The 13,241-nt window shown below is 44.3% G+C and overlaps 1 protein-coding gene across 1 annotated transcript in view; it reads left to right on the top strand.

The window, feature by feature from the left end:
• The window catches only part of LOC308105713 (ATP-binding cassette sub-family C member 4-like), a gene marked incomplete at its 5' end in the record, with an annotated part of 39,943 nt that overhangs the window by 14,707 nt on the left and 11,995 nt on the right, over positions 1–13,241 (top strand). Inside the window, 6 exons of the mRNA XM_080456635.1 lie at positions 5,930–6,080; positions 6,745–6,864; positions 7,178–7,288; positions 7,415–7,515; positions 8,124–8,315; positions 11,990–12,145. Coding sequence (XP_080312761.1) covers positions 5,930–6,080; positions 6,745–6,864; positions 7,178–7,288; positions 7,415–7,515; positions 8,124–8,315; positions 11,990–12,145 — 831 coding nt within the window. The remainder of the gene's footprint in view (positions 1–5,929; positions 6,081–6,744; positions 6,865–7,177; positions 7,289–7,414; positions 7,516–8,123; positions 8,316–11,989; positions 12,146–13,241) is intronic.

Genomic DNA, 13,241 nt, shown 5'->3' with positions numbered 1-13,241 from the left:
CTTGCCCCTCTCGCCACCATTCACCTCCTGCTTCTACAGTATTACAGGTCTGGTCGCCAAGGGCCACCCTGACACATAGGCAGGTTGGGTTACCGAATGCCACCGTGCCACCGCGACAATCATCTCCCACGAAAGCCCGCGGAGAAGGAGCCCAGCTCATGCTCACCTAGCGCCACAAAGAAGGGAATGTTCGCCGCACAATTCGAGGTAGAGGAGCAGGCGTGGCTCCTTGGTTAGGGCCAAAGAATGGAACAAAGCAGTGCTGAAAATGAATCCCCCTTCCACAATGCCTGAGTGATGTTTGTGGCAGATACCCATCTCACAGGAGACAAAAGCCATCTTAAATGCTGAAAGCACAAAAGATCATACCCACAAAAGGTTTTTGTCCACTATAGTTCCCCCCCCATTTTGATAATAAGGTGAATAATGGGGAAAGTAAAATAATAACGTTGCGGAAGGCCTGTAGGTCCAACTGAATACCAGCGAAAGCATACTAGGTCATAACAAAAAAGAGGCTTGTGTTGCACATGTGTACATGCTGTAACATATACATTGCTTACATCGCGGCCTATCTGTTCCCTCCGATTTGAAGTATTTTTTTCTGGAAAAGCTAACTTTATTCTTTAATTTGCAGCATTATTTTGTCCACTGCCAAGTGCTTCCGTATCGCAGTGAGAAACAACACTTAAGAAACTAGAACAGCACTTGAACAAACCGTTCCAATCAGATTTGCTGTGCGATAACCACATTGTGTATGCTGTGCAAAATGTGCAATAGAAAATGGGAGCTGATTGTGCCGGGGGACAAAGGTGGCATCGTTTGGACAAAGTACTTTTGTTTGGGCTTCTGTCTGCTCTTGTTTGCAGGTGTCTTTCATGGAGCACCCTTTAATTCTTTCAGGAAGGGAGATTTTCAGCTCTTTTTTATCAAAGTATTAGCCAGAGAGAAAAGCTACTGATCCTGACCATTGTTGCTCTTTAGCAGAGGGACATTTCCCCACAGTCATTGTTTAAATGGTTGTCAGGGGGGAATAAAGTGAAACTTCATAAACAATGCCCTAACTGGTTTATCTCTCCCTCTATGGGGAGAGGCTGCCTCTGTGTGGGGATTTGCATCAGAGCACGGCCCTTTATGGTGGAGTAAGCACTTCACAGCACTCAGCACTCCACCCATACACGCCTAAACAAGGGGATTCCCCCAAGCAGGGCGAACCTGCTTGCATCCCGGTGCTCTATTTTATTTTATTTTTTTCACAGGTCTCATTTAGTGGCAATTTAGTATATTGAAAAAAGTGCCCTTTTCTCTCACCCCTTCATGGTTTGGGGGACAAAGACAGAAATGTCAATTAAAAACACCTCAGGGTTCAGGGACGGACCGCTTTTGTGCGGACTTGACCTTTAAATCCTGGGTTTGCCTCTGTTTTCACAGAGGGGGCAGAGGAGGGCAAGACAATAAGGGGGGTACTGGGGCCTTTCAGTGGAGGATTCCTTGTGAAGGCTCTTGACCAAGTCACACCTCTAACTGTGGGGTCCATGGCTGCATTCATTGGTCTTCTCAACCATCCATTCAAATTGAGTTTGTCAGTATCATTGTACTAAAACACCAGCTACACTTGAACAATGACGACTAGTATTTTTGAACATTTTTAGCGATTGTATTAGGATTAAGTCTAGTTGCGGATTAATTTCAAAGCTCAATTTTGGAGTAATTAAATCAGCCTGACTCTGACTTTACCTCTTAGTAGGACATATTATTTTATCAGTAATATTTATTGTGTGTGTGTGTGTGTGTGTGTGTGTGTGTGTGTGTGTGTGTGTGTGTGTGTGTGTGTGTGTGTGTGTGTGTGTGTGTGTGTGTGTGTGTGTGTGTGTGTGTGTGTGTGTGTGTGTGTGTGTGTGTGTGTGTGTGTGTGTGTGTGTGTGTGTGTGTGTGTGTGTGTGTGTGTGTGTGCCCGCCCTAATACTGAAGACTCGAGCCCAGAGAAGCAGTGAAGACACACAGGGAGCAAAGATGGCCTATTGTTTGAAAACACTGGCGGGTGGATCGTTGTGTGAGTGTATATTGTGGCACATTGTGTGTCAGGCTTTTTCTGTGGCTTTGTGGGATATGAGAATTGCTGACGTAACCGTGTGCGCTGTAGGATGGGATTTCACCGGCTTTCTCTGGTGCTTTTTACCAAGCGGGTGACAGAGGAAGGGAGGAATGCACTGGCTCCAGGCATCGCACATACCAGGTTTGTCCGAGAAACACAGGAGACACAGGCCGGTATGGAAATATATATATGCCGTAAATCCCCCTCTGAACATTGTTATCTGACAACGGCCATTGTCTTCGTGCGTGTGGTGGAAAAACACAACGGTGACACAGAAAGGTGAGAGGCCGAGGGGGTGACCTAGCCTAAGTATTTTGGGTTGTACTGGTTCACCGTATATTAGAGTGAGAAGAACATCAAATAACACCCCCCCCCCCCCCCCCCTACTGATTTAAAAAAAAAAATGTGTTTGTGTTTACGCAGGGTATGAATTTGATCTCCAAGCAATACCGCACATGGGCATTTGATGGCGGGCATTGGCCAGAAAAAGCCTCTACCACTGTTACACACAGGAAAAGCCAGAGTGTTAATTTAACTACCAGAGTGTAAGAACACTCGGAGTGAAATCAACACTCTGGGTTTTACTATGTACGTGTGGTTTTCCGCTGTGCTGAGGTCTGGCACCTCACCTGTCCTGACTCAGACACTACAAGAGAGGACACTTGGTTCTGTGAGCCTGGAAACGTACATAATAGATTTACGCTAATCTAGAGCCATACCACGTCAATATGATGACGCTATAATGAATTCTGTATTTTGTGTGAGTGACTCTTGTATTTGTGACCTACAGGATTTTGTTTTGTTTGTCACCTAACAGTACAGTGCCAACATTTTTTTTTTCTCTATAACTTTGTAGAGACACAGAGGAGGGATGTGATGCCATGCCGAGTGCTGGACAGTTGCTTTTTTGGTGGACACAGTGATTTATAGGGGTGAGAGAGAGAGGGAGAGAGAGACTGCATTTCAAAGCCTTTCTCTTATTTCCAAAATGGGGGGGGGGGAGGTTGGAAATCAGCAGCTTGACTGAGCCCAAATAAGTGACTTCTTTTACCTTTTCACGGCGCACAAAAGCCTAATCCTGCGACTACTTGAGCCACCAATGTAGACAGCGCCTGAGACCACCACAGTATGTGTCAGCCCCTCCTCACCGCACACAAAACACATTGACTGCAGCTTTATGAAGTGAAAATGGCCCCCGAAAGGGAAAATGTGGAGGAGGCGTCCAAAGTCGTTTCTCCCAAAGAAAGGCCACCGCATCTGGACATTTAATGCTAAAATAAAGCCCAAAGGCATTGAGCAGAATGTATCAGGTCACTCCTATTGTTCCAGAGCCCAAGTGGAACGGCCCTGTTTTTGTTTCAATACCACTGACCCCCGCAACTCATTGTGCCACACTGTCAGACAAAGTGTGGAGTGAGAAAATTCCAGCGATGACAGCAAGGGCTTCTTCACTTTTAACCCGTCCTCCCTTCATTTCTGTTTGTGCTTTTTGTTTTCCCCGGAGTGGCAGCGTCCATCGCAGACCATCCGTAAATAGAAGGAGGATGAGAAAAGGGGTTGTAAAGAAACAGTCTGATTCCCTGTGTCCGGAGGGATGTTTAATTAAAGGGAAGTGTTTACTCTCCGCTGTGGAACAACAGTGGCTATCTGCGTTGAACACAAATATAGCAATTAACTTCAATTTTCTGAATTTATTCGGACATCAAAGACCCTGATGGTATCGCTTAGAAAATAAAGCAATTAGGGTCAGCAAGAGATCTGAATGGTCTTTGGAACGCGGCAGTGTGCCCAGTTAGCCTGAATGACTGAATCACATGCGTGCAAAGGGCTTTCTTTTCTCGCTAAAGAGCAATTAGAGGTAATACTTTATTTAAACTGTTTGTATACAAAAGCTTTTATCCACTTTTATGTGCAGTCGGCTGTGACTTGGGGAGTTGTCTGTTCCTGTGTGGTGATGTGGATATGAGCCGAGGGGTGGTGTTGGGTGAGTCGTGGGGATGAACGGGAGCAAGGGAGGGGGGGGGGGGGGGTTGGCTGGATCGCTACTTATCGGACTCATCTGTGTGTAGTGTGGGTGGGGGGCTTGGTGTTCTCTGATACTGACATGATAAGCGGCAGACCAGGCAAATGGATCACATCAAACGGGGAGGCCTTGGCGGCAGTCGGCCCTGGGGACCAGGAGGAGGCAACACTCCTATCTAATGGTTCCCGTTCCTTCCCCCTTCCCCTTAGATGACCCCTCAGTGTCAGTTCACTCTGGCCTGACCCTGCCATCCTCGGCTCCAGGGATGATTGGGACGGAGCTGGAAATAAAATGACCCGAGCTATTGTAAATACAGTACAGTAAGTCAACGTGCTGTACGTACGCACATCAAGCGAAAGAAGATTGAAAGGAACCCGGCGTGAATTTAACGAGGAGGAAAGTAAATGCATGTTAGGTTAATATCTGAACCCGACTGGGCGAGATTGGATAACATGTAAGAGTAATAGCCTGCGTGCCGCCATCTCACTCTGCCCGGTAGCCTTCCATCAAGGCTAAGATTGAAACTTATGTACTGTGAAATTCTTGGGATCAGTTGTGCTCAGTAGTTTCCACTCACTGCTTGATTGTGTTGGCTCTGCTGCGGAGATGGTTAGACTAGTAATACCCTCTTATCTGAACCTTAAATGGAATTGAGTGGCTTTTCATCATAAAACTACATTGAAAGTGATCATGCTTAAATGTGCGCTTAAGCGACTGATAACATCCATAATTAAGGTGCTAAATTAAATTTTCATCTCTGTGGGCTGGTCTGAGACCAGTGAAGGTAGCAGTATGATCCTAATCTCGCATCTCTTAGGAGTCATCTCTTAGGTTGTCTCTAATTTCAGGGTGTGAGGTTTCAATTTGATCACCTGTCAATCGAATATGAAATGTGCAACACTGTATACCTTTTAGATTGAAGTACTCCCACACAGATTTATCATATCAGTTAAGCACTTTTCAAAAGTTCAATTAAATTGTTTTCCGATATTGCTGCAGCTACTTGGTTATTCTCCCGATTAAATAAAGTGTATTCTTTTAAACTATACCACAACAGAAATACAGCTGTCATAGTTTTCTTTCTTTTTTTTTAGATTGAACACTGCAGTGTATTCACATAACAACATACACAACATCACAAATAATGAGTGGTACTTTTATTTTCCTCCACTTACTGGTCAGGTTGCAGTTTTAACAATGTTTTGGGGTCGTCCGACTCATTGCCCTCGCTCCCGTTAAGGCATCAGATTTCACGTGGCCAGTGGTCTAGATGTGTCAGGTAGCCATTAACAAGAGTGACGAGTCATTGTGTTGTTGAGGTCTGTGCGGTTTGGGGTGTGCTGTCTCAGACATCCACAGTGTGGTTCCCAGAGCCCTCTCTGCCAGTCACTGTGACCGTGCCTGGCCACTCTGCCAGGGAGGCTTATTAGGCCAGAGGTGTTGAAGGGAATGCCCACGAGAGCAACAGGGATACGAGCCGCAGTGGCCAAGTGGTAAGTTCTCACCTGCTACTAAGTGAGAATTAGCACGGTGCCCTCTTTCCTTTCACACTGCAAGTCACACAACCTCCGTCCCACAGCCTTACTCAGCCCCTCTGTATAGCAGCGAGGAACCCACACAATAACAACTGGCCGAGTTTCTCACATCCAGGCTCAGGAAATGGGACTCAGTGCAGTGCCCCGGCGGTAGCCCACATTGCAGCAGCGGGGATTTTGACTCAGCTGTTTGTTGGGTTTCTGCTGGTTACGCGCACACACGCACACACGCACACACACGCACACCACCCTCATTCTTGTGTCGCCTGTGTGTTCCAGGTGTTCCTCCAGATTCTGGGGGTAATAGCCGTAGCGATCGCTGTCATCCCCTGGATCCTAATCCCTGTGGTCCCTTTGCTCGTCGCCTTCCTGTTCTTGCGACGCTACTTCCTGCAGACCTCCAGAGACGTCAAGCGCTTGGAGTCCACTAGTAGGTGTTTTTTTTTTGCTGCTAGGGACATGCCCATTTGTGGTGGGGAGATAAAGGCTGAGCACGGGAATGCTAATAGACCATTGAAGAAAGCCTCAGTCATTAGCATAAAGGCTAAAGGTGGTGGTGGCCCATGACTTGCCCACACACAGTTTCCTGAAGGGCTGGGAGTTCATGACATCACATACAATGGGGGAAAATGCCCAAGTGGGTCTAGTTCATCCTCCTTATTCTGGGCGGAGAGCCCAAATGCACAGGGGAGGACAGGTTCCATCATCTTCAAGAACAAAAGTTCTATTAAACGGCTCCCAGAAAACATTGAGGCTTTGTTTTCGCCTTTGTAAACCTACCAAATCCAAACAAAAGACCTCTCAATGGCAACTCTTCCTTTTTGTAGAAAATGTTTTTGGTATTAGGGGCATTTTCAATGTTTGTATAATAATGTTATCATAAAAACATGTGTGTTTCACCAAAACAATCTTTGTTGGGCTAATATTTTAAGAAAGGAGACAAATGAAAAAAACGTATTTATGCTCTTTTTGAGAAATGAAATGAAACAAGAATCCAGATATACTAAATGAATGGCTAATTTTGCCAATGCTTATTTGTTCATATCTTATTATTCACACAGTGATACTGTAACTCTGTTCTATATGTCTTATAGCACGGAGTCCTGTATTCTCCCACCTTTCCTCGTCACTCCAAGGCCTGTGGACCATCCGTGCCTTCAAAGCTCAACAAAGGTTCCAAGAAATGTTTGATGCATGCCAAGATCTCCACACAGGTTAAAAGACATTATGCTTAAGTTTAAGGGCTCACAGATTTAAGCCTCATTTATGATTAGTTGCGGGCAAGTGTGATACTCAAAATAGCTCAGAACATATTCTTGTGAGCTTGTAGATCGGCTATTTTGTGTGACACCCGTGTGCAACTTGCACGACACCTGCATGCAACAAGTATAAGTCAGGCTTAAGGCTCTTGAATTTCTCCATTCACAGAAACACTGCCTTGGTTTTACCCTTAGTAATGACATCAGTGTCTGGTCTGTAAACAGTCTCAGTGAAACATAAGCTGTGTGCTTGCTTTGTTTGTGACAGAGGCCTGGTTCTTATTTTTGACCACCTCGCGTTGGTTTGCTGTTCGTCTTGATGGGATCTGCTCAGTGTTTGTCACCATCACTGTGTTTGGCTGCCTTTACCTCAGAGATGGTACTGTTTGATGAAAAATGTACTATTTTTTTGTATGTATTGACCTTTGGCAATGAAGTTTTGAAGTTTGAAAATCAACACATAAATGTGTGATTGTGACGGTTCTTCTCTTTTCCGATGTCACAGACATGGAGTCAGGGTCTGTCGGCCTTGCTTTGTCCTATGCAGTAACCCTCATGGGCATGTTCCAGTGGGGGGTCCGACAGAGTGCAGAGGTGGAAAACATGGTAAGAACAAACACTTATAGTTATGACAAACGTATACTCCGTTGCATGATGGTGTTGCACACTCTCAATGCATTGCATCGCAATGCTTTGTGAGGTGTGCAACACCGTCATATGGCAAAGTATAAATCAGATTTTAGACTGCCATGGATTTGATTGTACAATCAGTTTAACAATCAGCTAACTCCATTTTCCCGCTTTTGCATTTTTTTTCCATAAATCAGTGCTATTGAACACCCTTTACGTCTGTGTGTTGATAAAAAAAATATTGAACCAATGAAAAGTATTAAAAAGCGCTTCTGCCAAAACCAGTTAACTCCATTGGATCCTCAAAAGGGGGGTGGAGTTAGCTGGTTTTGCTGACTCCAGGCTCCACCCCCTTTTGACCTCCAACCTCATTGTGAGCTTGGAGGTCCATTCAGCTGTTCTTATCAATGATGAACAAAACCTCCAAACTCCACTTTTCCTTTTGTTTTTGTCATTTCTTGAAAATGTTACATTTTGGAGTTAGCTGGTTTCTGCCCGACAGCAGAGCAGAGACAAATGTTCACCAAAGAATAATTATTATTAAGTGTGGTGAATTCATTAAAGAGAGTCCTCAATTTCTGCAGATGACCTCAGTAGAGAGAGTGGTTGAGTACACAGAGTTGGAGAGTGAAGCACCCTGGGAAACGGACAAAGAGCCTCCCAGTGACTGGCCCAAGAATGGTTCCATCACCTTTGACCAAGTGGACTTCTCTTACAGTGCCAACGGGCCTCTGGTCCTCAAGAAGCTGAACGCTGTCTTCAGATCCAGAGAGAAGGTTTCTATCCATATTCAACTATCTGTGGTCGCTGGTTGCGTGCAATCCAGTGACTTACATTGATATGCAGTTGTTTTGTGTGTAGGGGGTATGATGTGCTGCTCTTTTTTAGGTGTCATTATTTTTCAAATCAATTATTGAGGGGACAACATATTGTGCCGCCGAATCTCGGTGACTATACCATTTGTGATTCATGGAATACATATCATGTAATTAAGACTGTTCAAGTGGATCCATTTGTTCCAATTTGCATTCTGAGTTACCTGGTGGTGACAACTGTTTATTCACTATAAGAGAGAGCGAGAGAGGGAGTAGACAGGGATGAGGAGAAGGGAGAGGGGAGTAAAAAATAGCAGCCAGAGAGAGGCAGGAAGAGAGGGAGATGGTTGAGGATGATTGAAATTGTGTTTAATGCAGGGGGTGTATTTTGCATGGCCACGGTTGGCCAGGGCGGCTGATTTCACAATGGATGGGTTGATAAGTGGAGGGGCCCCGGCTCTGACAGCCCATGGGAGGGATCTTCACCGCATGCCGTGGGGCTGAAAGGCTTTGTGCATCCTGACAGTCCCCCTGAGACCCTTTTCACAAGGAAACCTGCACCTACCACTTACAAGATTGTTCTTGCTCCATTCCTCACCGCAAACACATTCATAATAATTATACAAAAAGAAAACACACACACACACGGCACAATACCACATAGCCTACACCTAAGCCCGCAGAGAAACTGCTTGGTACAGACGTAACCTAAGCGAAAGGATATTTGATACCAAGATGAAAGATGCAGTTGCTGCTCTGACATTTCAGTATAGATAAACAGTGATTGTAGAATGTGTTTCGCAGATTATAAGTTTAGACACCTCTTTGTAGTCTTTGTCTGAATTGAGAGAGCAATGTCATATTCCATCAGCCCTTCCCATTTCTCATCTTTTCACCAGTGTCGGTGAAAGTAAAAGAAAGTGTGTCTGATCTTTGCGTGAACAATGTTGATAGCACAAGAATTCTGCATATTTTACGATGGTATCAAATTCTGTGTCGTAAAGCTTAGTGGTTTGCTGTTCTTTTTAATGTCACTGGAGTTCATTGACTGTCTCGTTAACTACTGATTTGACAAGAGGGAGAGCATCTCCTCTCTGACGAAGACCATGCAAAGTAGAGTCAGGGGCAGCATCTCAGGATAAAATTAGAATTGACATGAAATTTCCCTTTTTTGTATTTTCTGGGTATTTTTGATGGTTCTCTGACATCAATTCTACAAAAAAAAAGCCAGAAATTTGAACACTCAGTGGTTTATTTGTGGTCAGGGCATTTCTGAATAATGAGAACTCAAACAGGCCTCTGATTCCTCACAAATGTCTTAGTTACATAAGCATTGTAGCAATCAGTACCACTGTGAAGCGCAGTTCGTTTATTTCTTCTTCTTTTAGAGTAGCCAACAATTTTTTTGCCCTTTTTCTCCACAATTTAGTCGTTATCGCAATTGATTCTCCTCCCCACACACATTTCGGTGTTGTCACTGCTGTCGCATCCTACTGACTCACTTGCCAGTGAGGAGCCCCCACCAGGAGGACGTAGAGCCTTCGTCCTACTCCTCCCGCCCAACACTCCCTGCTGACAGGTGCTGCCCCAGCCCGTAGGAGTACGTGCAATGACCAATATCACCCTCCCCGCCCAGGCTTCCCTTCCCCGAAAGCGGGCCAATTGTGTTTGCATAGACATATCCGGATGCACCACGGTGGATTCGAACCCACAAGCTCTGTGGTGGTAGTTCATTTATTTCTAATGATGAAACTAAGAAAGCGCCCAAAGTAAGTGACTAGCGAAAGGGGCTACGGTTGTGTGTGAAAGTAGATAGGGATCAATTCGCTTTCCGGGTTGCAGTTCCGGTCTAAAACGGATATGGAAACGGCTTCCGGGTTTGCATGCATGCGTGTGTGGAAATGAACGGATATAGTAAATAAAATATTTTAAAACACTTTGGAAGGACCTTGAATTATATATTTTTAACAGCATGTCATAGGACCTTTTTAAAGGTTTATTTTCTGTTATGTGATCCAGTCATGCATGTTTTGTAGTTGTCTCCGCCAGGATACGAGAGAGTATGTTTTTCACCCTGTCCGTCCGTGTGTCCGTGTGTGTGTCCGTCCGTCCATCTGTCTGTGAGCAGCTAATCTCAGGCACACACACTCCCTGGATGCCAATTCAGAACCTCTGCCCCAAATATTTCTCATGGCCCTTTTATAGCGCCACCAGGAGGCCGATTTGTGCAAAACATTTTTTGACAGTACTCCTACAGATTTTGTCCAAAAATCACACAAATCGCTACAAAGTATCTCTAAAGTCATTAAACGAAACGGCTCTTTCAGAATTTTCTTATTCCATCCTGATTGGCTAAAAATGTCTTCCAAAGTTTGCAGGAGTGCTCTGTTTTGAACAAAATGCCTCAAATCATGAACACAGCATGCAATTTCCGTGAAGTGTTGCACGCACATTCCCATTAGGCCGAGGAAGAAATGCCACTTGAAAATTTTCCAATCAGCCTCATGGTGGCGCTATAACAGGCCGATTCGTGTTTTACCTATAACTGCACCAATCTGTGTAAAACTTTGTATGCACACTCCCTAGAGGTCAACAAAAAAACATTGCCCTGCATTTTTCACATCTGCCTTTTATAGCGCCACCAGGAGGTCGACTTATGTAAAACACATTATTTTATACCTTCCAATTTTATCCAAATTTCACGCAAATCGGTACACATGATGTCTATAGTCATGTGATCAAGACGGATGTGTTTGATTTTTCATATTCTATCCTGATTGGCTAAGATTGACATCTAAAGTTTGCATTATTGGCTTGTTTTGAACAAAATTCTGCAAATCATGAACGCACTGTCCGATTGCGGTCAAACTTTGCACGCACATTCACACTATGTTGAGGAACAAATGCCACCCTTTTAACATTGGCCTGTTATAGCTGGCCTGTTATAGCGCCACCAGCAGGTCTAATTTAGCAAAACAAGTGTTTTTAACAAAATGCCTCAAATCATGAATGCAGTCAGGGTCCAATTGTCGTGCAAGGCCTAAGAACAAATGGCACCCTTTTCACATTGGCCTATTATAGCGCCACCAGGAGGCCACAATAGCCTACCTGACCTGGCGGAGACCTGTGCTCCGAGGAGCACTTTTTCTAGTTTTCATCATGGAGCCTTTGCACAGCACAACATGTGCAAAGGATCATTAGTGGTAAATATAGTTGGAGCAGAGAAATTCAATGTCTCAGGTGCATGAATTTGTGGAAATTTGCTTCTTTTGTGGCAACCCATTTAGGACTAAGACAGGTAGCAGGATGCATACTGTATCAGGCAAAACAGGGAAAACACAAGGAACAGACCTTGAAGTGATAAATTCAAGAAACGGGATAGAGTAATTGATAAATTAGTGGTAAACAAAATCAGAGCAAGGATGGTAAAAGCTATGGTTGTAAAGTAGCCACAAAATATGGCAAATGCAAGTGTGATATTTTGTATGAAATAAAAAAATAGAACCATAATATTGGAGCATTGGCAGAGCCAATACTCCAATATTGTGTAAAGAAGTCATACTGTAGATGCTGGAATTGCAGGAAAAGATCATTAAAACACATGAATGATCTCTCTCTCATCTCTCTTAATATAGGTTGGCATTGTGGGACGTACTGGTGCCGGTAAAAGTTCGCTCATCTCTGCCCTATTTCGGCTGGCAGAGCCTGGAGGCAGAATTGCAGTGGATGGTGTTCTGACTTCGGAGATTGGTCTTCACACCCTGCGCCAGAAAATGTCCATCATCCCACAGGTATCCTCTTTGAGCTGACACATATATACTGCAGTCCCAGCTGCTCTGTCTTAGCATGTGAAACTGTATACAGTAACCAAAGGCTATAGCCGGATACGATTAGCTTAAAAAGCTAAAAAAAAAACGGTGTTATCAGAGATGTCTAGGTAGTTAAGCACTCACTTTTAGCCTGCATTGTGTGTAATGGCGTGCCATACTGCGTATAATGTACTGTAGCATGCAGTACTATTTGTCTTTCCACAAACTTCCAATTTTTTTTTCTGAGAGTGTAAAAATGGTCCCGGAAAGGCTCATTTCTACACTCTCAGTGTAGAAACGACCTGTGTGAAATTGAAACTCAGGATTTCAGATCTTACAGTAAATCCTTCTTCTTGAAGTATCAACAGTATATCTCTGCCATTCCCCCAGTCAAGTTTCATAGTCACTGTCAGATCAACACTATGCAACAGTAACCTCCACGCCTCGGCCTGCTATTTTATATGCCTTTTTTTTTTCTTTTAAAAAAAGAAAAAAAACTAAAACGGGTGAGGAGAATTACAGTCGTCACTCATGGGGATTTCTGAAAGTGAGACAAACAGATGCCTTGAGACAGTTTAACTTTATTTCCGCTTGTTGAAAGTGATACGGCATTAAGAAAATGCCAGCCTGCGGGTGAGTGTCAGCGGAGAGGAGGGAGGGGAGAATACTCCCACGGCCTGTACTGCGAAGAGAGCAGCTCCCCATCCCTGACAGAGGATTAGCCCTCTACCCCCCAAACATGGGAAAGCTGCTTAGAAGAACCCCCCCCCCCACCCCCAACTCCACCCCCCATCCTCAGTGATATAGTCTCCCCTGTACACCGTCACTTAGCCAAAGTCTTAGCCCATTAAGACCGGGAACGGATCTCAAATCTTTGCTTCTGGGGATTCAACAAATGTCTTCTAAATCCTAACAGTTTAAAAAAAAAAAAAATTATGTTGCTATAATATCAGTGGTTCTCAAACTTTTTTCATGTCAAGAACCCCCAAAATGATATGTATTTGTCCGCGGACCCCCATCTCAAAATATTTTGTTCCAGGGACCCCCAGAAGCAAAGATTTGAGTAAAAAAAAAAGAT

Source organism: Gymnoscopelus braueri, assembly GCF_963280865.1.
Source record: "Gymnoscopelus braueri genome assembly, chromosome: 18".
NCBI lineage: Eukaryota > Metazoa > Chordata > Actinopteri > Myctophiformes > Myctophidae > Gymnoscopelus > Gymnoscopelus braueri.
Note: the sequence above shows the minus strand (reverse complement) of the source record. Positions and strands in the feature narration are given on the sequence as shown.